General features: G+C 40.4%; 2 protein-coding genes across 5 annotated transcripts; both read left to right on the forward strand.

Annotated features, from left to right (window-relative positions):
- Positions 1-442: 442 nt before the first annotated feature.
- Positions 443-4,900, forward strand: LOC116427138 (thioredoxin domain-containing protein 11). Its single transcript, XM_076373758.1, has 10 exons — positions 443-654; positions 861-1,071; positions 1,144-1,371; positions 1,448-1,654; positions 1,785-1,982; positions 2,051-2,490; positions 2,563-2,872; positions 2,935-3,168; positions 3,249-3,442; positions 3,505-4,900. Exons 1-10 carry the CDS (start codon positions 443-445, stop codon positions 4,001-4,003), a joined length of 2,733 nt encoding a protein of 910 aa, XP_076229873.1. The 3' UTR covers positions 4,004-4,900.
- A 706-nt stretch (positions 4,901-5,606) lies between these two features.
- Positions 5,607-24,111, forward strand: LOC116427197 (uncharacterized). 4 transcript variants are annotated; one of them, XM_031977243.2, is made up of 10 exons: positions 5,607-5,624; positions 6,248-6,388; positions 6,499-6,933; positions 8,045-8,200; positions 8,851-9,305; positions 9,617-9,863; positions 10,850-11,035; positions 11,107-11,356; positions 11,445-11,647; positions 11,794-24,111. In XM_031977243.2, the coding sequence occupies exons 3-10, from the start codon at positions 6,796-6,798 to the stop codon at positions 11,926-11,928; spliced, it is 1,770 nt and encodes a 589-aa protein (XP_031833103.1). In that variant the 5' UTR covers positions 5,607-5,624; positions 6,248-6,388; positions 6,499-6,795; the 3' UTR covers positions 11,929-24,111. The 4 variants fall into 4 exon arrangements, with proteins under 4 accessions (XP_031833103.1, XP_031833104.1, XP_031833105.1 ...); XM_031977244.2 differs by lacking the exon at positions 5,607-5,624 and adding an exon at positions 5,655-6,030 and having other exon boundaries at positions 8,854-9,305; XM_031977245.2 differs by lacking the exon at positions 5,607-5,624 and adding an exon at positions 5,657-6,030 and having other exon boundaries at positions 10,850-11,029.

Genomic DNA, 24,111 nt, shown 5'->3' on the forward strand with positions numbered 1-24,111 from the left:
AGCTTACATTCATATAAATAATAACACAAATAGTAACTGATTTAAAAAAGAAATTGTAGTTCAATAATTTTACGGATACAGATTTAAATATATTATACTTTTTAATGAATTTGATTTTTGATTGACGATCACTGATTGTTACACTTCACTGGCATTAGTTTGCAACCATTCTCTACAGTTTCCCGCAATTCGGGAGAAGTCCAATCCGATGTTATTTTCTTGTGTTCTGTACGGACGATATGTTGTCAAGCGGTCAGCTGTTTCCGGTCTATGAAAATACAGGTGGCTCAATAGAGAACCACGAAAAACCCGGCTAATTAGGTACTTTTAATTAAATAAGCAGCGGGTTCGACCAACGAGCCAGAGTAAATGAGCAGAGTGTGATGAAGTTTTAACGCGTGGTCATTCTCCTCCCTTAATTTCCTTTTGGTTATCACGGATAATGTTGAAGGAAGAGCTGGAGGCAAGCACGCCGAGAAATGTTGATAACTCGTACATAATTGTACCGGACTCAGGAAGTAACGACGTGGCCAAGGAGTCGAACCAGAGGCTTGTGATAGAAGAGAGGTTGGCCAACAAAATGTTTTCATATGCAAGGGAAATCTGTTTTTTCCTTGCGGTTACCTTCACCGCCCTAACTGCACTCCACAGCTCGTAAGTTATAGGTTATGTTTAAATCCTTCATTATCCATTTACTGTGATTCAAAGTAACATTACTTTGACCACCTACAACAACGAGATGTCCAATTCGTTGATATGTTGAGACAGATGTTTTGCAACTTAAAAATATCATAGGAAATGAATATTGTATAGTAATAAAAACTGAATGTTTTTATCTTATTGTTTGTTTGTATTTTTAGATCACCTAAAGTGTCAAAGCCACCTACAGCCAAGCCATTTTTTAACCATAGTTCTATCGTGCTAGATTTTTATAAAGGTCACGTTGGAGCTGTGATAGAGAAATTTCGTGAGTCTGATTTTAGTTTTGTTATGTACTATGCTCCATGGGACGCTGACAGTCAAGCGGTGCGTCCAGAATTCGAAAAAGTTGCTCAGTATTATAATACACAGGTATTTGAAATTCTTGTAATTTTAAGTGTATCGTATAGATATGGTGGTTGTTAAAGATGATTTTTGTTCTAGGTGTCTTTCGCTGCTATCAATTGTTGGCATCCAAGCTCAGAATGTAGAGCCCAATATAAAATTCAAAAATATCCTCTCTTAATACTTTATCCATCAAGAGAATCTGGTTTAACATACAAAGGTATTCGTACTTCGCAATACATGATTGGTTTTCTTCATGCAGTGATGAATCCGATTGTTAGAATCACTCATCCGGATCAATTAATGGACTTAACTGTTAATTATGATGTAAATATATAGTAGTAATTAATACTTCTGAATTACTTTACATAAAATAAATAACTATATGTGTCTATTATTGCAGGCTGTAGTGGTAGGATTTTTTAATTTTACAAGGTTAGACAGAACACCTGGTTACAGAGAATTTCATAAGGCTGCTATTCGTAATCTAGAAATTGATCCTAACAGGGAATTGGTATTTGCTATTGTTACCAGTGCATTAGCTAGCAAAAGAGATCATAATGTTTATAAATTTCCATCAGCGAATTTACTCATGTGGAATGAAACCCTTGTAAGTAGATGAAAATCTCTTGTACTTGTACATACATATAAACAATAACATAAATCTATATGTGACATATAAAGCAGAAACATTTGTATATATAAGATGATTAAATGAGTTTGAGAATTCAAATGTTCAGAGTTATCCAGAAGATTCTGAATGGACTTCCGAAAATATATTAAATTGGGTCAGGAACTCTGTTCATCAACCAACACTATGGCTACAGCCTCCTGGGGTAAAAGCATTCACTTTAGCACCATATCTGAAAGAGGGGCCTGTACTTTTTCTCTTCACGCCTCGTAATCCTTTTCACCTCGAAAATTACAATTACAATTTGGTGGGTAGTAATATAACAAGATTTTCTGGGTTTGTGAGATGTATTAAAAATCAATACTAATGTTGTAGATAAAAGAAATCGGACTTCAATATTATAACTGTGCACACAATCATTTAACTAAAGATGTCAGAGTACGACTCAGTTTTAATCGTCTCAGTGCTCTCAGTAGGCATGCCAAGAGAAATCAGCAGTGTATAAAGATTCTGAAAGAGAACAAAAATCAGTTAAACGAATCAGTCGTTAGTATTTCTATTCAACGGTGGATTAATGATAGTTGTTGTGCTAATATTGTAATGAATAAATGTTCTTTATGTAAAAAAGACTTATCGAACAGTGCAGAAAGGGATACGTCCGTTTGTAGGCTTGACACAGATAAATTAGACAGTGTCTGTAAAGGTACAGATATTTTTAAAGTTTCTACTGTAGAGGATTTACAAGAGAAATACGAATATTGTTGTAACAAAATTCATGTACCTGCAAAATTGCAACAAGGATTTAAATTTAAAAGGTACGAAAATACCTTTTACCTCTCGTAAATAATATTCGACAACTGTTATTGTTTTTTCTCTTTTTTTTTTAGTCAAAGGCAGAGAGTGTCGTTATTCAATAAAAATGAACGTGATGTACAATCTGCGGACGCGATAAGAGAGGCGTACTTAAAGCAAGAGTGCAAAAGATGGGTAGCTGCAAACAGATATCATCAGCCTGTATTTCCACGTGATTACCCTGACCATCCATATATTGGTTTAACGGAATCTGTGTGTGAAATTAATAAAACATTGTCATTGATAGCAATTGACAGTTTGCATTATTTCCATTTTGCAGAAGGTCTTGGAATAGACATTTTAAAGAGGAAAGATAAGACTGCTGTTGTAATATTAGATGCCGCAGTAAGTCTCAAATTTTCTTATTGCCTTTATCGTCACGATTTAAGGGATAATTATTTTTTCAGCATGAAAGTCAATATGTTATGCAGGACGATTTTAATCGATACACACTTGTACAATTTATAAATAATTATACTCAAGGTTTTTTACAACGCACTCTACGCTCGAGTAGCTCAAGACGTTTCACTGAGAAGTTAAAAAATAACGTCACTTGCGAAGCGAACGATGTCCCGAGAAGTATGTGCATACCGGAATTAACAACTGAAACTTTCTTGGATACTATTTTAGATCCGATAAAGGTAAATTGGAAGAAAATTCACGTCGATACAAAGTGAAACTATAATTAGGACATGTATTAAACTTAATGATTTTCATATAGGATGTAGTTGTAATGTACCATTCTCCGTATTGTGGGTTTTGTAGCGCAATTTCGTATACATATTTATCAGTGGCTCATTACCTGCGTAAAATGGATCATCTTCTATTCGTCAGAGTTGACGGTGATAACAATGATTTACCGTGGGAATATAATATGAACCGACTCCCATCTATTCTGTTTTTTCCTGCCAAAAGGTAATTACAATGAAGTTGATTTAATTGAATACTATAATAAGCTTTATGCTGTATTATTTCAGAAAAGAGGATAGCACGGTCTATCCGTTTTCTCTGCCAATTACCATTCCTAATCTCGTTAACTTCGTTTTGGCAAATTTGGATGGGGACTCGCACGTCGAAGCTCTTGTAAATATTTGTGAATCTGGAGCCGGTGAGCAACCAGATACATGCATTGCTCGAACACGTTGGCTGTGCCTAGATATTATTCAACAATTGCTCCGGGATTATCGAAAGTTTATTAGACATATTAATTTATTTGGAAGAAAAAGTGCTAGGAACAAAAGAAAACTAATTTTATTAAAGTTATCGCATATTAAGGACATACACTTAATGTTAGGTTCTATCATAGATCTCAAGAAAGATCAACATAAAGTGGAACTTATTAGAAAGAAATATAGGAAATATTACAGAAATATTAGATTAATTGAGTTAGATAGTAAAATGAATAGCACTCAAATGGAAGTTGCTATTCCGCAACAGATCGTTTCTGGGAGAGAAAGGATTAAAAGCGAATTGTGATATAAATTTAATGATAGATAAATTCTGGTAAATGTTACTTTATTTAAGTTCTTTTATGACCTCATATTATATGTACAGTATATACCTCACAAAACTTTATTCTGCAAAGGGGAAACACGTCCAGTTGAAATGTATATATTCCGTGCAAATGAATGGGACTTTATATTTGAACAGTTTTGTGTTGCTTCTGTGGATGTGTATCATGAAAAGGGTACATGTTTCTTTACAATGTTGAAACAGAACATTCCCTTTTAATACTCAGAACTGAAGCTTCAAATAGGGATCTATTGAATCTCTGAAATAAATCTTTTATATTTTATAATAGAAATGAAATGTTACTGGGATTTTACAATGAATTTGTTAAAGTAATTTATTTGGAATCGAAATCTTTACAATGTACTATTGGGAATGAAATTCAAAACTTCCTTTTTAGTTTCCGAACTTTTATAATGGTTTTTTAAGAAGAATGTATTTATAGTTGCTATTTCCATAAAGATAGTAACTCATTGATAAGACTATTTTTTCCAGTGCATCATGTGTCTATACAGGGAGTGTACATACGGTAGAATTACTCATCTTTGATTAATATTCATGATGTCTAATGCCAGAACAGAGAAATGAAACTCGTACTATTCCAAGCATAAAACAGCAAAAGTTAGTATCCATGACACACCTTAATTTTCACACCTAAGTTTTCTAAACTATTAAACATTCGATAATAATTTTGATGAGCTAATTCTTCAAAAGGAAGAAGTTTCTCTTCTCTTGCATAGTACGGTTCTATCTTTGTCTGGCACTCTGTGTGATTCGAACACTCATTTACCAAAAATGCGTGTTACTTGTACATTCATGTAAATATTGTTATAGGTAATAATAATAATAATAACAATAATAAAAGCTCTATGTTGATATATAAAGGCAGTGCAATTTCACGAGTGATCATTTAGTCGCGAAGAGGAGATAAAAACGTTCCTCGAAGAACTAGGAAAAAAGAAAAAAGAAAGAAAGAAATTTAAATGTCGTTCTCTAATTGAGCGTCAAGAGCAATTAATGACAGCGCAACGTACAAACAGTTAAGATACGACTCGGAATTCATGGACCGTTGTGTGTATCATAACCTTATACGTACGAAGATCGGATTAAACGCGTGATAAAATAGCGTGGGCCGAAAGTGGCCGATGGGTCGCGTAATCTTGCGTTAGTCATTCCCCCCGTTTGCCTGATTTATTTATGGGTTGGGCTACTTATTCGATGTAATAAAATTCCTAGTAAAATGACGCGTGATAAGAAACCTGTTTCTTCCACCGATTCGCTTACTGATTTCCGCAGAACGTATGACATTGAACCATCGAGTCGTTAATTGAGTTTTTCTTTTTTTTTCCTTTTTTGTTTTTTCTAATCATTTAAAATAATACCATCGCACCGGAACGATATTTCAACGCGATTTCCAATGATTTGGCTCTTCGATCCTTTATTAGCGATACATTCGTCTCGCGTTACATCTCGCGCGAAAAGGCATAGAATCGTCGATGCGCATATCGGGATTTTTTTTTGTAACAAAAACGAGAACCGATCTCCAGGAGATACATTTGAAAATCCGTCGGTTTGCCGATCCTTAGCGGTAAATTTCCATTTGCCTTCGTTTCAGATGATTCCTCTTTATCCTGAATTCAGCGTACGCGATGCGAAAGTACAGTTACGTTTTATAAAGTGCATAGGAACGAGAAAGAAGTATCTGTTACGCGAATATAAATAAGACGAACGACGTAATCTGAAAACTGGAACGTGCATCAGCCTCCGCGTTCGAAAAGATCTGAATTATTATTACGGATTACGACAGGGTTGACCAGAACAATGCCGTGGCTTTCGTTTTCATCCTACATCTGCGGGTATCGATAATATTTTACACCTTCTCGCGATCTAAATTACATAACAAGTGTAACAGGAAAATCAGTCGGTCCAGAAAAATGGCAGAGGAAAGATGGCGCGGCGTTTGATTGGAAGTCCGAAGACTCCAGCGAAAACAAGTATCTCAAATGCCATTGTTATTTTGTTAAAAAACATGCCCGTCAACGTCTCGGTTCAGCTAATAATAACAACACGATCGAGATGTAACAGTGTCCTTTCGTTTCGAAGAATCATTTAAGAGCAAACGTCGCGCGAGGGTCCATAAGAAAATGAATTTATCGGTCAACGATTAGAACGTTCGAATACGTAATAGTATATAATATTTGTTTATTATAGATCAACCACCTCGAGCGCTTTCATCTTAATCAATAAACACACGGGATAGACCATCGGAGAACATTAAAGATGAATCGAACCTGCCAAACGAAATGGTACCGGTCGTCCTCTTCGTAGCGTTCCGAGGAAAATAATAAAACCGTAAGGACAATTCAATTATTTATTTAAAACAACAATTCAAGTTACACCGTCGAGAAGAACGAATTATCCGAAATAATCTTTTCTATTTTTCGTTGTGCGCGTCGTTTCAGTTTCAAAATGGTTCCACGAGCGGACGAGCGCCGCCGAGCGGCGAGGATCAGGAACCGAGAGACGCAGGTAGCACTCGCGTTAGTCTCCTTTCTACCTATAATCGAAACTGCATGATCGTATGTACTGTGCCGCTGACAATGAGCCGCGGCGGTGACTGTGATAAGTGATCGCGTACCCTTCCTCGTCGCTAAACGCGTAGTGGCAGTGGAGAAAGATAGTACGTCGGCCAAGGAAAGAGTCTACCTCTTGATGACTCGCGCTTTACGCAGGGCGCAACGTAGCCGGAGCTCACAATTATGTTCGATGTACCGCCCAAGTTCTACGAGCTGTGTCGCCTTTGTTTATCGTCGGACGGTGTCAAATTGTCCATATTCGAGGAGGAGGGCGCCCAGCGAAACTTCGCCGACAAGATACTGACGTGCCTCTCGATTACGGTGAGTTCGGTCCCCGAGTTTTCACCGGGTCCTCGTGCCGTTGCGATGATAAATCAGACGCGACCATCTGTGGTCCTCGCATTATCAGTGTGTCTCCCTCTCTCTCGCGCGCGCTCCCATCGTTCTCGCTTCGTCTCGCTTGCTCGCTCGTTCGCTCGCCTCGTCTGTCCTCGTCTACGTCGCATCGTTCCGTCTCTTTTCTTTGCTCGCTGTCTCTCAAGGGTGCGTGTGTTGTTTGTACGTGTGTGTGTGCATGTGTGTACGTGTGTGTGTATGTGAGTGTGTGTGGTGTGTGTGTGCGCGTGCCACGGGAGAAAGTTTGGCAAGAGATGTGTCCGCGAGATAAGCCGACTACTCACGGGGGCATTTAAAATGGCAGTGATAAGCTCTGGCTCCTCGCTTGCGCGGATCTCACGGAGAGGGGAGCAGCTCCTTATTTAGACGGCCTGTTATCAGGTTTCACACGCGGATTCCACGAGTCGCTGTCACATTTCACTCTGCTCCCTGCGTGGCTACTCTTCTCCCTCCGTAATTCGTCTTCCCGTCCATGGTTCACTATATATGCTCTTCTGGAGGAAAGCTCTGCTTCCGTCCAACCTACTTTGAACGTCGAATTCTCCCGTTCGGCATCGTCTGTCTTTCCCGTGGATCCATGTGTTGCATGGTCTGGACCAAGATCTCGTATCCTCCGATTTTCTTCGATCTACGCGCGAGGAATTATTTCTTACTGTTTGAATAGTTGTTGAGATATTTTTTTTTATATACATGTATATGTATATATGCTTCGAATTAGATTTACTGTTCGACTTTCATATTATCAATGGGATAACTATGTTGCTGGATAATATAAGATACTTGTATTATTAATTTGATCTTAACTGGCTTGAAAGGAATTTAGGTAATTGGTAGAAAGAATTCATTGGTTTTTGTTTAGTTTATTATAATAGGAATGGCTTCATTATTATTTTCGGTAATGTAACATTCTTTGAAACCTTTTCATTTTATGAAATAACGTAAATGTACATTCCACTGAATAATGCAAGCCGTGCATGATATAAAAACAAGGTCTTGGTTGATCATTAAATTGATCTTGTTCTTGTATGTTATTCAGGTGAAAGATGGGGATTCATTACCACCGATCATTTGTCACCGTTGTGTGTACAAGTTGGATGTACTACACAACTTCCGTGAGGTGTCACACAAATCTGATGTCATACTCAAACAGTACCTGGATTATGCCAAGCAGTTATCATCGCACGATGATCAGGTATTTATTAAATCATTTTTTGCATGTAGTTAAGAAAATTACACGTAGTGATACGTTGGTAGCAGTCTTATAAGTGTATCATTCGTTCACTAATGAAGAACAATTTATTTGATGTTGCTAACAGAGCTAGTAGTCATTCCATTCCTAGTAATGATGCAACTGTGAACGTGTAATGTGTGATTGTAGATAAGAATGCTTCAGCACACGTGTATTCCGTGTAATCCTAACACATCTGTAATACATGCAGGACATCATTTATTTGCTTCTGTGCTCTGATATATCAGCAATTATATAAGACATTTCAAGGTTTTCTTTATTGCAATCAACTTTAACCTTATCACTTTGATAGTGGTTGTGCTATAAAAAAAAGTTATGCATAGTTAATTATTCTCTTGCTGTTTACTCCTGAGCAGGTACAAGGTACAAATATCAGAGTACTGTATCTACTTCTCTGCATTAAATGAAACTGATTATTTTCTTTTATTCTGTAAACAATTAAACGCGAATTAAATTGTTTAAGCATGCATTATATTGTATTATAACTTATTAATATGCTTCATCAAAATATATTTATATACACACACACATGTAAACAATTTACAAATATACAAGTGTATCAGAGAAAAAGTAGATACTTTATTTTGTTTCAGAAGAAGTCTTTCTCCACTGCCAAAGTAGCAGGCTTAAGTCCTCTACAGTCATTTCTCCAATTGAACAAAACATTGTTCAATGAGGAGCCTAACTCTCCGGCCAGCATTAATCAAAACGTTATACCTCAGACACAAACGCATCATTTGGAGTTGCGCACCAATGACATGCCAGAGCATGATAACATTAAGTGTGAACCAGAAGATGACACGTGTTCGAACAGCTCTGATCCAGACAGATTAGAAATAGAAGATCGGGACGAGCAGGATACAGAGGGGGAGGAGAATGGTTATGACATGACCATTAATAAAAGAATGAAAATGGAAACAAATTATGAAGAATCAAAACCAAGTACCCCCAACCACAGCCCAGTAAATAGAATGGACACGCCAGAAAGTAATTGTTCAGACACCAATATAGACCAAGAAACAACAAAGTTGTGGCAAGCATTAGCAAAGTGAGTAGAGTTGTTTATTTATCCCTATTTGTTTAGCAAGCACTGTTACCACTTTGTATTATTACCAATTAAGGATATTCAAATATACCTTGTACGACTAAAGGTATATTTACCCAATAGATCACTTAAGTAACTGCCTCCTGCAACAGGTATAATCTCAAAGATAAGATATCATTATTATTACTTAGGATCAGAGTAGGAACTCGGTTACCTGCAACAGTACCTGCACAACTTTATCTGTGCACCTTACTGTTACTACATTTCAGTCGTTTTGGGGAATTAAGAAAGTATATAATTTTTTTTTCATGTAGCAATAGGAGTTTAGAGATTACCAGGACGAATGGCGACAAATTGAATAATGGATTCACTGGAGAGGCGACTAATCTTCTGCGTTCTTTAATCAACAACAGACAAATCGGTATTACCGCTGTCGATGCCGACAGAGTGTCACCGCAAATTCGGTTTTACAGAGACACACAGGGGACAACAATTGAACGTACAGTACCCGACTGTTCCGTACTCGGCAATCGTACCAATGTCCCCTGTATAGAAAACAAGGTTTGTACTATTTAATACGTCATCGATAATCACGACTTTATATATTTTTATTTTTTACCGTCGTTTCAACGAAAAGAAAAAGAAAGAAAAAGAGAGAAATTATCCTTTTGTTCTTTTTAAATATTTACAAGGGGGAACTTCTAATCAGATATTAATGAAATATGTTATAACGCGTGTAAACAGCAGTGAAAACTGACTTTTTTTGGGAGGGGGCAGTTAGAAGTTGAGGTAAAATCTAGAGGTTTCTGGAAAAAAAAACGGGGAATCTTTGCTTTTCCTTTATGTTCCTACTCTTTTGACCCTGATATCTCCGTGCAAATAAAAGTTTTCCATGGGAAGTCCTTGCAGTTTGTTCAATGCAAATACCAGAAGAGATCTGCAGGTATAGAAAAGGAGACAGGTCAGGTGACCCTTGGGTGTCAAGGGATCCCTTTTGGGGCTATTCAGGTCCCATCTGCCTGCAGGTAAGAAACGTGGTGGTAGGCCTTGTAGATAATAGATAACTGGGAAGCCTCTTTGTGATAGGCTATAAGCGCTGAGCCCACCATGTCAACCCGCTGTTAACAGATGTTCAGATAAGTTGGGTTTCTATAGATTTTGGAACGTGCTTTGTTCCGCGCGAGGAATTCTTCAATTTCTAGTATAATAAGAAACAGGACTGCAGTATCCTTTGTGGCACTTTCCATTCTATTGGCTTTTTGTCCTGATAACAGGTACCTACAGGGAATTATAGCTACTTTTCCAGACCTTCGACTAAACTGCCCGTACCTGCACCGAGATTTTAAAGCCTTAAATATTCTACAAGTTATAAAACTCACGATTAGAAACGAACTTTGAAACAATCATGAACACACGTCCATGAACAGATTAAAATTATAAATTCGAAATTTATTTTCATTCTTACATGTTTTTGTTAAATAAAAAGCAAATATGTAGATTTTACTCCATTACATTTTTCTGAAGAATATTATTATAATTTCATTCAGGGTACTTCCGTGGATAGTAATCCGTCTAGCCCAGCCAGTATCGGTCGGAAGGAGACAAAGGGCCGTAGAAAACAAAGTTACCCTAGTAAAGCACCAATGAGTCCAGACATTGTTAATTACCAGCACGAACCCAACGAAGAACAAGCACAAGATTTTACTGCGTGGTCAAATAAAATGAAGGTGAAGGTACGATTAATTGCTGACATTCGATTGTTCTGTGCAATTGAAATATATTCAATACACGATTGTTATTAAAGGTGGAAGACCAGAAACAACAATTTGATCAGCACAGCGGTAACATGACTAAAAAAGTAGACATGTCCTGCACAAATTGCGGCACCATGACTACAACCATTTGGAGAAGAAACATGAAAGGGGAGATGGTTTGTAATGCTTGTGGACTTTATTATAAACTCCACGGGGTGAACCGTCCAGTTACTATGCGAAGGGATACGATACACACGCGTAGACGTAGACCTAAGGGTGAAAAACCGACAAGGCACAGAAGTAGGAATTTCACTTATCTATCTTACACCGTCAACGATGCTAAAATATTCTTGCTCCTCGTTGTATATTAACACAGATACGTTTTCAGAAAAAGGAGACACAATATTGCCACCGCAATCAGAACAAATGGATGCAGAAAGTGCGGATATGTTGGCAGCTTTACGAAGACAAATTCAACCTCACTTAATGATGGCTGCTGCGTTAACGCCACCACGTATACCTGGTGCCCATCCACCACCAGCTGCCGCTCAACTTAGTTACTCCCTCCCTTTGCCCACTTACATGATGCATGTAAGTAGAAAATTATTATTAAGATTGTAATTAACACTTATACTGCATGAACAGTTTTATAAAACGAATCGTATTTTCATTTTATCAACGATCCATGATTATCTAGTATTCTTGAGTGAACAGTTGTAATTTGATTTTTATGGCAGCACGTGAAAACAGAGGGGCGAGAACAATGTCATTTACCTGGTGATGCAGAAGAAGGAGAAGAGGGGGATGAAGAAAATGTCTCGGATGTACCGTTGAACCTAGTTGCGACGTCGTTATCCGAAGACACACACTGAAATACATTTTGGCCAGCTTCAGAACGACTTTGCTAAGTATATATATATATATAAAAAAATATATAAATATATATATAACAAGGAATCTCTAGACAGCATAGTCTGTCCAGTGATACACAGGGTGTACAAGACGAGATTGTTCTCCTTATGATTTCTGCTACCAAGTTCTCGTTCAAGGAGATATTCCCTCCTTTTCTCGAGCTCTCTTTTTTCTCTCTCTATTCTCTCTATTCCCGTGGTGTCGAGAACCGAAGGTGGCAGAACACATTCTGGGGATCCATTTCCCGCGAGCTACCAAGCCCGTGGTGCAGAGCGCACGAAGGAACGATGATATTAAATACGCAGTATTAATTACGTGGTTATTCGAAATATGTACATATATATACACGGATGATACGAAGAATATTTTTATACAAAATTTTGTACGCTTGCAGCTAGAGAGCGACGGGCGATCGTTGTACATACACGCGCAAATTGTTCTTTCGGTGTCGCACGTATTTCTCGCGTCGAAACAAGATGTAAAATGGTGGTCGTTAGCTGTTTTCTTAGTGACGCAAGAAACGCAGTCACCGGTGAAAGTGTCTAAGAACGGTGCTAGATTTACTGTTCGGAAAGGCTTTAGAAGTTAAAAAGGACAAAAAGAAAAAGAAGAAAAAGATACGAAGTAGAATATAAAAAAAAATAATGAAGATTTGTCACTAAACGGTATTAGTGAACGAAATTTCACCGTTTTGTTCCACGGGCTTTTAGCTGTCAGTGACGTCGGTAACAATCATAATACTCTCGTTGTCTTGCGTAATTATTAAGTGAAAGAAACGACCCAGCTGATTCAAACTAGTGAGCGAGGAAATAAGAGAAGATGTATTTTTTAAATCGGCTTTAAACAGGGGATGTTTTCCTCTCTGGTTAGGTGTGGGAGGATTAATGGAACAGAAAACGGTTACACGATGTGGCAAATGTTTACTGTACAATTGTCCGATGCGTAACTCGGCAATTTGAGCTTTGCCAAATTACGTTAATGCCAGTATCATCATACTCTAGTGGCCTTTCAGCGATTTATCTCTTCCCTCTACCCCGTTAGCTCTAATCGCGCGCAGAAAGCGCGCGGAATACTTACTTACAAAATAACAGGATCTTTATTTAGACCATGTAGGTACTTTTTATTTTACGTGAGCACGAGACTGCCGGTGTGAACACATTTAATACTGTTTTTTTTCTACCTTTTACGTATTATCTCTGCCCCTTTCTTACTACCCGTAACGTCTCGGAAGGCTTTTCGACTGCCTCTAATAAGCAGTCGTCGAATAATTTGTACTTAAATAGACGAAACAGCGCAACCACCATGTAAGTTAAGACTCCGAAAGCAATAAGAAACGCGATGGTACGTAGGATAGATTGTCGTCAAACAATACTCGTTCACATGCTCTCTCGACGACAATGAACAAACATACAAGAACTTCAGGAAGTAATACTTAGATTACACTCATCTGTATGCCGGACGTTAAAAGTAACAAATTTTATTGCTCCACGGTCGCTGCGGGCATTCATCGACCTCACAATCATATTTTTTTTTTCTCTCCAAATTTTTATCCTCCCAACTCTGTTCGCTTTTGTTTGTTTGTTTTTTTTGTATATTTGTAGAAAAAAGAAAAGAGGAAAAACTGTGATTTCTCTCCCGCTCGGTAATTAACCCTGTTCAGGATGGATGGTCATTTTAACCCATGACAGAACTTCTAGTAATATGCAGGCGTAAAGAACGAAAAAGAAAGAAAAGTATTGTATACAGAATTTTATACAGGTTGTTGCCAAATTATGATAGATAGATAAGTAATTTATTGCGGTTACAATCGACCCATAAAGCTTTTTGCGTTCTTCTCGGATGAATATTTTTTTCGTATTCAGTGTGAAAATAGTAATCGTTAATTACTCTTTCGCTGTTAAAGATAATAATAGTGTTTCCATCGTCTTCTTTACGACAGTAGGGTGAAAATAGGCCTGCCAGCCGGGGGTAATCTTTTCACGGCCGTTATTATCTTCTTCTTCTTCTTCTCTCTCTTTCTCTCTCTTTCTCTTTCTCTCTTTCTCTCTAAGGGCTATCACTGATTTACTTTTTTCCGGATTGTACAGATCATGTGTTAATAAACAGGTATTAAGGGAAGCTAAATAGCACATAATACGATGGCCAGTGCATCTACTCATGTATCGTAATATCTAACATTGTATACATAAACAACTTTGCCAAAAATAGATTTAGTCTGTGTAACATAGAGTATAGTTAAGGGCATACGATAAAAATTAACGTTTTATCTTTCTCTTTCACAACGTCATGCACAACATTTATACATTTTCTCCCTTCATTTTCTCTCTGCCCCTTCTCCCCGCTCCCCTGCCTTTTCTCAGTCTTCTCGTCAGTGATACCTCCTGGCAAAAGCTGCCGCGCAGAGCTTTCAAATTCGCTCGCAGTAACCCCGTGGAGCAAAACTTAGTCTTTAGTCGTTATCAAAGGAGCCTTATGAACACACTCGTATAGATATATATATATAATACATATATTATATATATATGCATATACAAATATACTATTCTATATTAATATACGAGTACCAATGGTACCACGGATCAGTGCTGTTTCTTTCTCTCTCCGCCAAGACAATTGTAAATACGATGATGAATTAATTGGTTCGTGTGATCGATATTTCATGAAAATAGTATATCTATGAATACACATAATTTAATAATCAGCGATATACGTGGACTGCGAATATTTATGTCAACTCACAGTTTTATACGTTAATTTACATCGGCGACAGCTAGATAAGAATATCTCCTTCTTCTCTCGGCGGTCTCGAAAGAATGAACGTTCGAGGAACGGAAACGAGAGACGGCGGAAGTGTGTAAAAGAAGAAAACATTTTTATTTTATCGTGCCTTGTATAATCACACGCAGTCTAGCAATACGCGTAACGGATCTTGTAACGACGTTGATTTCACAGGAATGGCACTGCGCACGTGGTATCTCGTTACTGACTACCCGAGTATTGGAGGAAGAGACATAAGCGATGATGAGGTTTCTCACTAGTGCGATCCGAATGACAGATTGCTAAGCTTTCTCTCTCATGCGTCGAAATGATCCTTCCATTTAGTACATATTCAATATTTTTCCTGTTTCACGAGTAGGTTCAGGAGCGACGTACCTTTTAAATAAGTCTCGGTCGACAACGCGCGCGCGCGAACCTTGCGGTTAATCCGTCTTCACGTTCGGGGATGAAACGGATTTGTTGTGCCGACATGGATCAGCGGAATCGCTTCATCCGAATCCCGTCGCGTTGTCTTCGCCGTTCGATCGACTTGGCCTTTGAAACGAACCCTTCGCCGGAATGATCGCGTTCACCTTTTATCTAAACGTGTTGATGAGAAACGTTGAACCGAGTCTTCCTCGAGATCAGCGTGGTTCGTTCGCTGATCCGTAATCCTTGTTTCCCACCCCCACGGGTTTCAAGAAAATCTTCGATCCAGCGAACCTGACGAACTTATTTGAAAGTTACGTGACCGCTTTTAGGCTTAGCCGGTGCTCCCCCGTTCGCGGGGGAGGCGAAATCGAAAGTAAAACGATTTTATTGAAACGGGGCGCGTTTGCATTGTCAAACGGCCCCGGGAAACGCCAGTTTTAAATTTCGTCGACGGAAACACCACTTGTGTAGCATAACCATTTTATAAGTGTACCATACGCGAAGAGAACGTACTTATTTATGCAGAGTAACATCAGTTAGGCGAGGACAAATGGAAAAATGGACAGTTACTTCGTTAGGCATTTTTTTTCTTCTTCAGTTTTAATCTCTTTTTTTTGGCGGTAGCTTGTTAAATCACACGAAAACATTATTATTATTATTAATTATTAATATTATTATTATTCTTATATATATTTTTTATTATTATTATTATTTACATAGGCGCGTAAGTAGAACATAGGTTTGAGCTCTCTACTAATTCTGAGGAAAACTAGAGGATATTTTTTATAATTATTAGAACACGAGAAATCGAGTATTGCTATTATATATATATATATATATATTTACATATATACATATAAAAACAAATTTTCACGAAACGTACCCATACACACACACACACACACATGCATACATACACACGTTATCGAGTATAAATCGAGGTGAAGAACACATTTACAGATTAATAACGACCCTTTTTTAAACGAAGTAAGATTTAGTTGCAGAGACCGCCCCACGCGAACGGTTCGACTTCTCTATTTTCTCTCTTTTTTTGTTTTTTCTTTTATTAATTTCTCTTCTTCTTCTTCTTCTTTTTTTTTAACAATGGTATCGAAAAAAATAAGCTGAGGCTTCTTATAGAGTTTTTTTTATGTATCAGTATTCTACGCGTTTGACTTTAGCTGATAAGGAGTTTTAACCAACACTACTTAAACGAATCCCCCGACGGCGAGATTTTCTCTTACTTAATTATTAAATTATTTAGTCGTCCAGCCCCCCCCTTCCTCCTCGAACCCGTCCTCCTTTCTTCCTCGTTTCATCCGTTCTTTTCGAACCCACCCCGTGTTCCCTTCTCTTCCCGTCCCAGTAACCCGAGTCCCTGTTTTTGTACGTCTATTTTTACATAAGCGACCCCCCCCCCCCTGAATTTATTTAAATTATAATTTATTATTGTATTCACTGTTTTTTGCACCGACGTTTGCGTAAGACATTTGGCAACGACTGGCTTAATTTATTGTTTCTATGTATTGTACGTTTATACCGCGAGTTTCCCTCTTCTCTGTACGTTCTTTTTCTTTCTTCCTCTCTTTCTCTCTCTCTGTCTTTCTCTTTCTTTCATTCTCTCTGTCTCTCATTCTCTGGATTTCTTCCCTCCTGTATCTCTTTTCTTTCGTAAACGAGTTCATTTAGTTCGTTAGATCAGGCATCGCGCGCGCGTATGGTCATTCCCTCCTTTCTCTTCCGGGACACACTCGTTACACACGTGTATATTCGCGGCGCGAGCCGCGAACGGTCGATGCTTTAGGTGCCTTCGCCTGGAGATTTCGTTGAATAATGTTCGAGTAATGATATTTCGATAAGAGGTGTGTGTTCGCCGTGAACGCGTGACCCTTATCCACCAGATTGTTCGAAACGATCGGCAGGGCTCCGAGCGACTTCGATCTTTCGAATCGCGTCCCACCCCCATTTTCATCTCGCGGATCCTCCGGCCGGAAACGGGTTCTCCCGTCTTCTTCGCGGTGATTCGAATCTCCATATTCTCTTGGAATCGATCCGAACGGAATACCTCGTCGGTTCCGGTCGAGCCTCGCGTGTCTTCTTTGCGAAATGTTGCACTGCTTTTTCCTTTCTTCAAGATTAGTCAGCGCTGGACCGTAGATCCTCGCGCTGCGTCAGGGTTTAAAACGTTGATCGATGGAAAACCGAAAAACGAGTTTTCGCTGGGTGAAGAATCTCGAATCTCTGTGTTCATTTTAGTTGGAATTCGTATTCGGTAGGGTTGAAGGTTAGATCGGTCGCCGAGCTTGATTCCTTGACGGTCCTTAATCGAATTTTTGCAACACCGTCGATTAAGCGGGAAACTCGTAATGAGGCGTGTGGCAGAATGAATCGGAGGATCGGGGGCAGTTCGAATCGACGCGAGATGCCTCGTCGCCTTTGATGGATCACCGTTTTCTTGGTAACGGAACGGGGCCGCGAAGCATCTCGTAACAGAGACTGCTCGAGCAGCGTCCGTAATGAACAAATGTATACGAAAGCCTCGGGACGAGAGCGTGGACAAAGTAAACGATGCATAATTGTGCACGACAGAGAGAAGGGGTTTTCGCGAAACGACGAAAGCAGGGTCGACACCCTGCTCGTTGAGATAGAGTCACCTGGTCGCCGCGTTGAGATCACCGGCGTGTGTTTCCCGTTCTGGCGTCGTTTCATTGAGAACGGCGTTAATCTATTCGCCGACGCATGCATATTCATCGTGCGTCATCATCGATGATACGTTTATTCATCGTTTCTCTCTCTATCTCTCTCACTCTATCTCTATCTCTCTCTTTCTCTTTCTTTCTCCCGGCGGAGTCGAGTGACCCGCTGGATCTCGGGAATCGATCTGCATACGCAGCGAGAGAAACGAGTATTCATATGTACTTACGTCGCGCGGACTTGTTTTCATAACCGAGAATACCATTTCCCGCGTAGCGAGCAGCTAAAAATAAACTCTTATCGGTCCGCATCTCATTAGAATCTAGCTCTCTGCAAAAGGCGCAGACCGATGCCGTTAACACTGGGTTTACGGAACGCGTTCGTTTATGGCGTATCGAATTTTCGAGAGATTATTTGCTCGATGTTCGCGTCGATGTTGACGGACGCAATTACAGGAATGTATAACCTAATCGTTTACCTTCAAACTTTTAACGCTAACCGTACCAGTACTTTGTATATACCAATTCCTACCGTAATCGGTCGAATAAATGGCTGCGAAATAGAGGTAACCGAGTTCGATGAGAACTTTTCCTTAACGGGAAAAATTGAAACACGGATTAATCGGGCAGTATAGGAATTGATATAAAGTTACACGAACGAAAGGAAACGCAGAATTTGAAATACGGTCGGTTGACCGGTTCTCGGTACAGTTAGCGCGTTAATTTCCAAGATCCAAATGAACGAACGTCAATTGTTCTACGAACAGCGGAACAAATTGTACAATGAATATCTGTGAACCTAGTCTTAACTATCGTATTCCAGCGTGCGTATGAGTACTTTTCTCGAGCGATGCGACGACTAAACCGCGGGTTTCTCCCTTGAAAATACATTTGTCCCCTTTACAACTCGAGAATGTTCGAAGAATGGTAACCGGCGAGATAGAATTTTCAGTAAAAATCCGTAGAATGATCTTCGTTCGTAAGAAACCCCGCGGTTTCGTTGTTGGTAGAGCGACGATCGGGCTCGCCGACAATATGGCGGCCCGCCGGTGACTTCAACGCCGGCCCCAGCTCTGTTCCGTCCGTCTACTCGACCGTGGACGTTCTGATTTCGCGCCAGACTCCTCTGGCGGGGCTCCTAAGTCACAAACGTTGTATGTAACTTAAATAATACATAAGTAAGAGAAGGCGAGGACGAAGGAAAAGTGAAAGCGAAGGAAAGCACGGGAGAACGATTCCGAAAGCCGACGACGGGCGATTGTAAATCGTGGAAGCCACGCGACCGGAAGCGCTAAGACCCCTTCCCCGGTTCTACGCCGAGTATTAAATCTGTACTAATCGACTGAGTATTATTTTTATATCGAGTGTAATATTAAATAACGTGGTAAACGAGACGCGAGGCGGAACGGTTATATATCGTGAGGCGAAACTCGTGAGAATTAAGCGAAGCGGCGACGCCGACGCGTTCTCCTCTTCCCGTTTCTCCCCATCTTTCCCCCTCGAACGGTGAAGAAATAAAGAAAAACAAAAAGGAGAACGGAAAGATGAAGAAGGGAACGAGGAGAACGCGCGCGCGCGCACGCGACTGACGATGAACTTGTGAGAGTGCCCTGATTACAATATTTTGTATACAACCATGCGAAAGCCGAGCGATGCGAGCGAGAAAGAAAAGAAAACGCAAAAAAAAGAGGAAACGAACAATAAAAGAAAGAGAACGATAAAGGAACAGGTACAATAGAGTCGCGCGACGAGCAAGCGAGAAGCGACAAAAGAGAGGGATAACCTACGAGAAAAGATGATCGTGTGAGAATTTCGTTCATTGGAACGCGTGCGAAGGGAAGAATAAGGGAAAGCGTCGTTTTAGCAATACCGGAGAAAAATAAAAAATAAAATAAAACTACTTTTGTATCCACGATCTACGATATTGTAAGCTAGTTTCGGGCTAAGGCCAGCAGCTGTTGAGATTATTCAAGGTTGTGTGTATCATTATAAGTATTTTGAATTGTTGAATAGTAAATAGTGTTGTAAGCGGCGACTTGAACGAGGCGACGCGGACGCTGACGAAAAAGAAGGCTTCGTCGCGTCGTCCAAGCTCGGTTCTCAAGTATTTGAATTGTACATACTTGGCGGGCTAGGTACAGCGAACTTCCAAGATCGATCGATCCGGTGAGACTGTAACCGGCACCGGGTCTCGATGGAACATTCTTTCTTACTTTTTTTTTTGTGGTTTTGGAATTTTTCCCGGCTCGAGCCTCCGCCGACGCGAATGAATATCAAAGCTCGCCGCGCCTCGCCCGCCAACCGTATCGGACTTCTTTCTCCGTCACGACGATAATGTTTGCCCCGTACGATCGACCTGCCGAGTTCACTTCACTTGTATTCTGTACGGGCTGTCCTGTGATTGGTGCGAGCTAGGAGGAAATAGCGACGACCGCGGATCTCCGCGCGAATTCGAGGGTTCAAACGTACCATTGGAAAACTGTAACTGCGATGGGAACAAGTTTCCCTCGAAGACACTGAGAAACGGTACACTTTAGATATTACAAAAGACTTTCGAATACTGTGAAGAATAGCACACTTCGGATATTACAAAGACTTTGAAATGCTATAAAGAATAGTACGCTTCAGATGTTACAAGAGCCATTTAACCCTTTGATTGCCGAGTACTCCCAGCTGAAACGTTCCATGTAAACGGAACATTCTATTGCTTAGCTTGCCGTTTGAAGACCAGTGAGCCACGTTAATCTATACAAGGCGTAATTAACTTGTAATTCCTCGGTTTCTCCAAACTAAATGACGCCAAGAATATGAGGTAGCGGGTTCAAAGGGTTAAACGCTGTTGAGAAAGAGAACACTGCATCGCATTCCGTGGAATGTTGCATTTTCAAATTTCCTGCGATCGCGCAAAGATCCGCGGTCCACCGACGACGACGCTGTCGCGTTCCATCTGTCGATTATTTTGTAATTCATTTCACCCCGTGTCTATCGAGGAGATACCACCGCGACGTTTTCCATCGTTCGATCGAAGAGAAAGACGCGAGTTTGCCAGGCAGCAGATCCTCATGCATGTCCGCGGTTTTTACACGCCGAAGCGAGAGAGATCCCGAGGATTTCTGAACGAAGCGCGCGTGTTGCGTTTCACCGAAGCGACACGACCGCGTTTCGCTCGATTCTTGTCCATTGTAAATGCATCGAATCTGCAGTCCAGACGCCACTTACGGGATTACCTCGTAGATGCTCGCGTGATCGTCGCAAGTGATATTCAGCGACGATCGCGAAGGACCGATCACTATCCGCGGACGAGGAACCGTTTCTCGTTACCGTGCAGCTCTCGGGTTCCGAGTCGGTCCTGAAAGCTGAGAAGTCACAGGGCAAGGGGACTCTTTCACTCGGCATGCTCGCGCCAATAGCTATAGAACAACGGTTGAGTCGCTCAGGAGAAGCGGTTAAGTCCAGAGAAGAAGAATTCTGGAAATGAATGTTTCCGCGTCTAAAATGATTATGCAACATATTCAGAAACTATAAGAAGAAGAGAAGCTTTCTGAGAAAACACGCAGAAACGAGTAAATTCTTTAACCCTTAACGGACTGGAAGTATTTCAAGTTTATTTCAAAGAAATTCACAGAAGTGATCTGGCAGGATACTTAACGTGTTAACTGTAAATATTACAACGACGACATTGTATTTGAGATTGACGTTGGACCCAGTAAGTAAACGTGCCATACGCTTATATGGCATTGCTACGTTAAGGGTTAATAACTAAGAGGAATATTATTTATTCCATTAGAATTCACGAGAATCAGAAAATATCAAGAAATCGACTTAACCGCATCGGCTTCTGACTCAATCGATGTTACATAGACAGCAGACAGAACAGAATGTTATACGCAGCGGTTCGGCTACCGCTGGGAAAGCCAAGGTGTTAGCATGCTGCCGATTTTCCTTGCCTATGTGTATTTTTAGATTTCAGTGTTGACTTAGGACGCAAGAGTTATACAGTACCGTTGTATCACAAATAACAGGACACCCTGCACGCATACGTACAGACACAAACACACACATACACACACGTATACGGGTATGTATGTATACATACGGAGTTGCGTGTACGCGTACATACATACTTATGTATATATTTTAACGTCGTACTGTAAAGAAATCGCGGGTCCCGCGCGCGAAACCGTTGGGACGGTATTAATTTATAAATATCGAAGCACAGTATGCGAAACCTCCCATGACAGTGGTACCTAACTTCGATTTACTTACGGGTCTAACTTGAATCCATGAAATTTTATTGAATTCTCTATCGTGTCTCTATCTTTTACACACACTCTCTTTCTCTCTCTTTCTCTCTCTTTCTCTTTGTTACTCTTCCCGCCTTGATACTTCAGTTAACAAAAACCCCCTTTTTCTCTCATCGAATCGCTATCTTCCCCGCCCTAGACCATTTCCAAATCTCTTTTTTTTTTATACTGTAACGATAAGCGAAAGAACCCTGTTAGACGTTTTAAGCTATTTATTGGGCTGCTATGTGATTTGTTGGAAATTAATTCGAGGCTGAGATGGACAGATGTATTAATTAGAGAAGATAAGGACCTTATTATTAGACTGCGGATTTTATGCATTTATGGCATGCACACACGATTGTGTCATTAAATCCAGTATGGTATGAAGTTTAATAAAGTTTAATGAGGTTTCTATTTTATTGAGAACCCGGAGACGAATTTCTGCGCCGCTCGAATTCGTGTTGGATTGTTCGGGCACGCGCGGCGATTGTTGCTCGATACGTCGGATTACTCGAACCGCTGCGCGAATCGCGCGTTAGACGCATCGGCGAGTATCTTGCTACGTTTCTTTCTCAACTACCGATTCGTTTGTTTCGGCAAGGAGCTCGGTTAGCCGACAAATTTCGCTGAACGTCCAATACTTCTCATTCGAATTGATCGGTGTACCCAACTATACAAGACATCGGACGAATTGAATTCTGTTATTAACGCGTTGACTACCGAGGACTAATTGTGCAACTAGTCCACGTGTGTTAGCCCTGTACCCCGAGACTAACGTACAAGTTATATGAACGGCGAGCAAACTAGTTCTTGAGATATCGCAGTTGAATAAAACTGTCGTACCTCAAATGACAAGTTTACGGACCGTCGAGAAATGGCATTGAACTGTCAAAGTTATCTGTCGCTTAAGTATACATCATCAATATGGTAAAACAACAGAACGATGTTAGAAACAATAGCGACTTAGGGTACAGGGCAAATTCTCGTATTTTCTACCGGCAGTGAACGCGTTAATCGAGTCGAGTTCTGGAGTTCAACTCGGTTTCGGTCGAGCCAGAGAAATCCACAATTGCACGAGGCTCCGCATTCTACACCTGCGATCGATTATACCGCGATCGAGCAAGCATGAGACCGACAATCACGTGTACTTACGATCGTGTTCGATCGGTGAAAACGCAGGACCGAACCCCTTTTGCTTGCCATTTCTGTCTGTTTCGGTTTCGAGGCGACGCTTTTTCTCTTCGGCGACGAGCGGACGAGAGCCTCGTTCGCTCTGGGAAAAGACGAAAGGAATTGCGAGTAACGAAAAAGAGAGAGAGATTTGCGATCACTCGAATTGCCTCTTCTACTTTTCTACGCCTACCGCCTAAGTCAATGAACGTTCGAGCGGACACCGTTGTTCGTCGTTGGCGTCGCGTCGTTTTGCCTTTTGTTCAATTTCTCGTTTTCTCTCTCTCGAATTTTCTGTCCCGTTCGCGGGATCCGCCGGGACCACGCGTTCCCATGTTTTCCCTTTGAATCTTCCGCGAGAGAGCGGAGAGAACCGACGATCGCGCGTGCGCGTCGACGCCACGATATCGTCCCGCGAACGGAGACCGTAAACGCGACAGAGGCGCAGGCGATCGGCGGGCAAAGGACCAAAATGTACAACAATATCGCGTTCGCCCCTTTTTTCTCGCACGGTTGGCACGGATCCGTTTTGTTTCTTTTTGTACAACGCGTATACAACAGAGAGGAAAGGAACGATCGAAGCCGCGACACGTATATATATATATATATATATATGTACATGTATATATATGTATATATATATATACGGACGACGAGTCCGACGATTATTTTTGAGCGATGTTGACGGATTATGTTTTTTTTCTTTTTTTTTTCTTTTCTTGGGGGGCATCTTATTGCAAAAGGGCATTGTTGTGATACCACGGATGCGGCTTCATTGAAAACATGAATAAAAAAAGAAAAGTAA

The sequence above is a fragment of the Nomia melanderi genome, chromosome 14, assembly GCF_051020985.1.
Source record: "Nomia melanderi isolate GNS246 chromosome 14, iyNomMela1, whole genome shotgun sequence".
Classification (NCBI taxonomy): Eukaryota; Metazoa; Arthropoda; class Insecta; order Hymenoptera; family Halictidae; genus Nomia; species Nomia melanderi.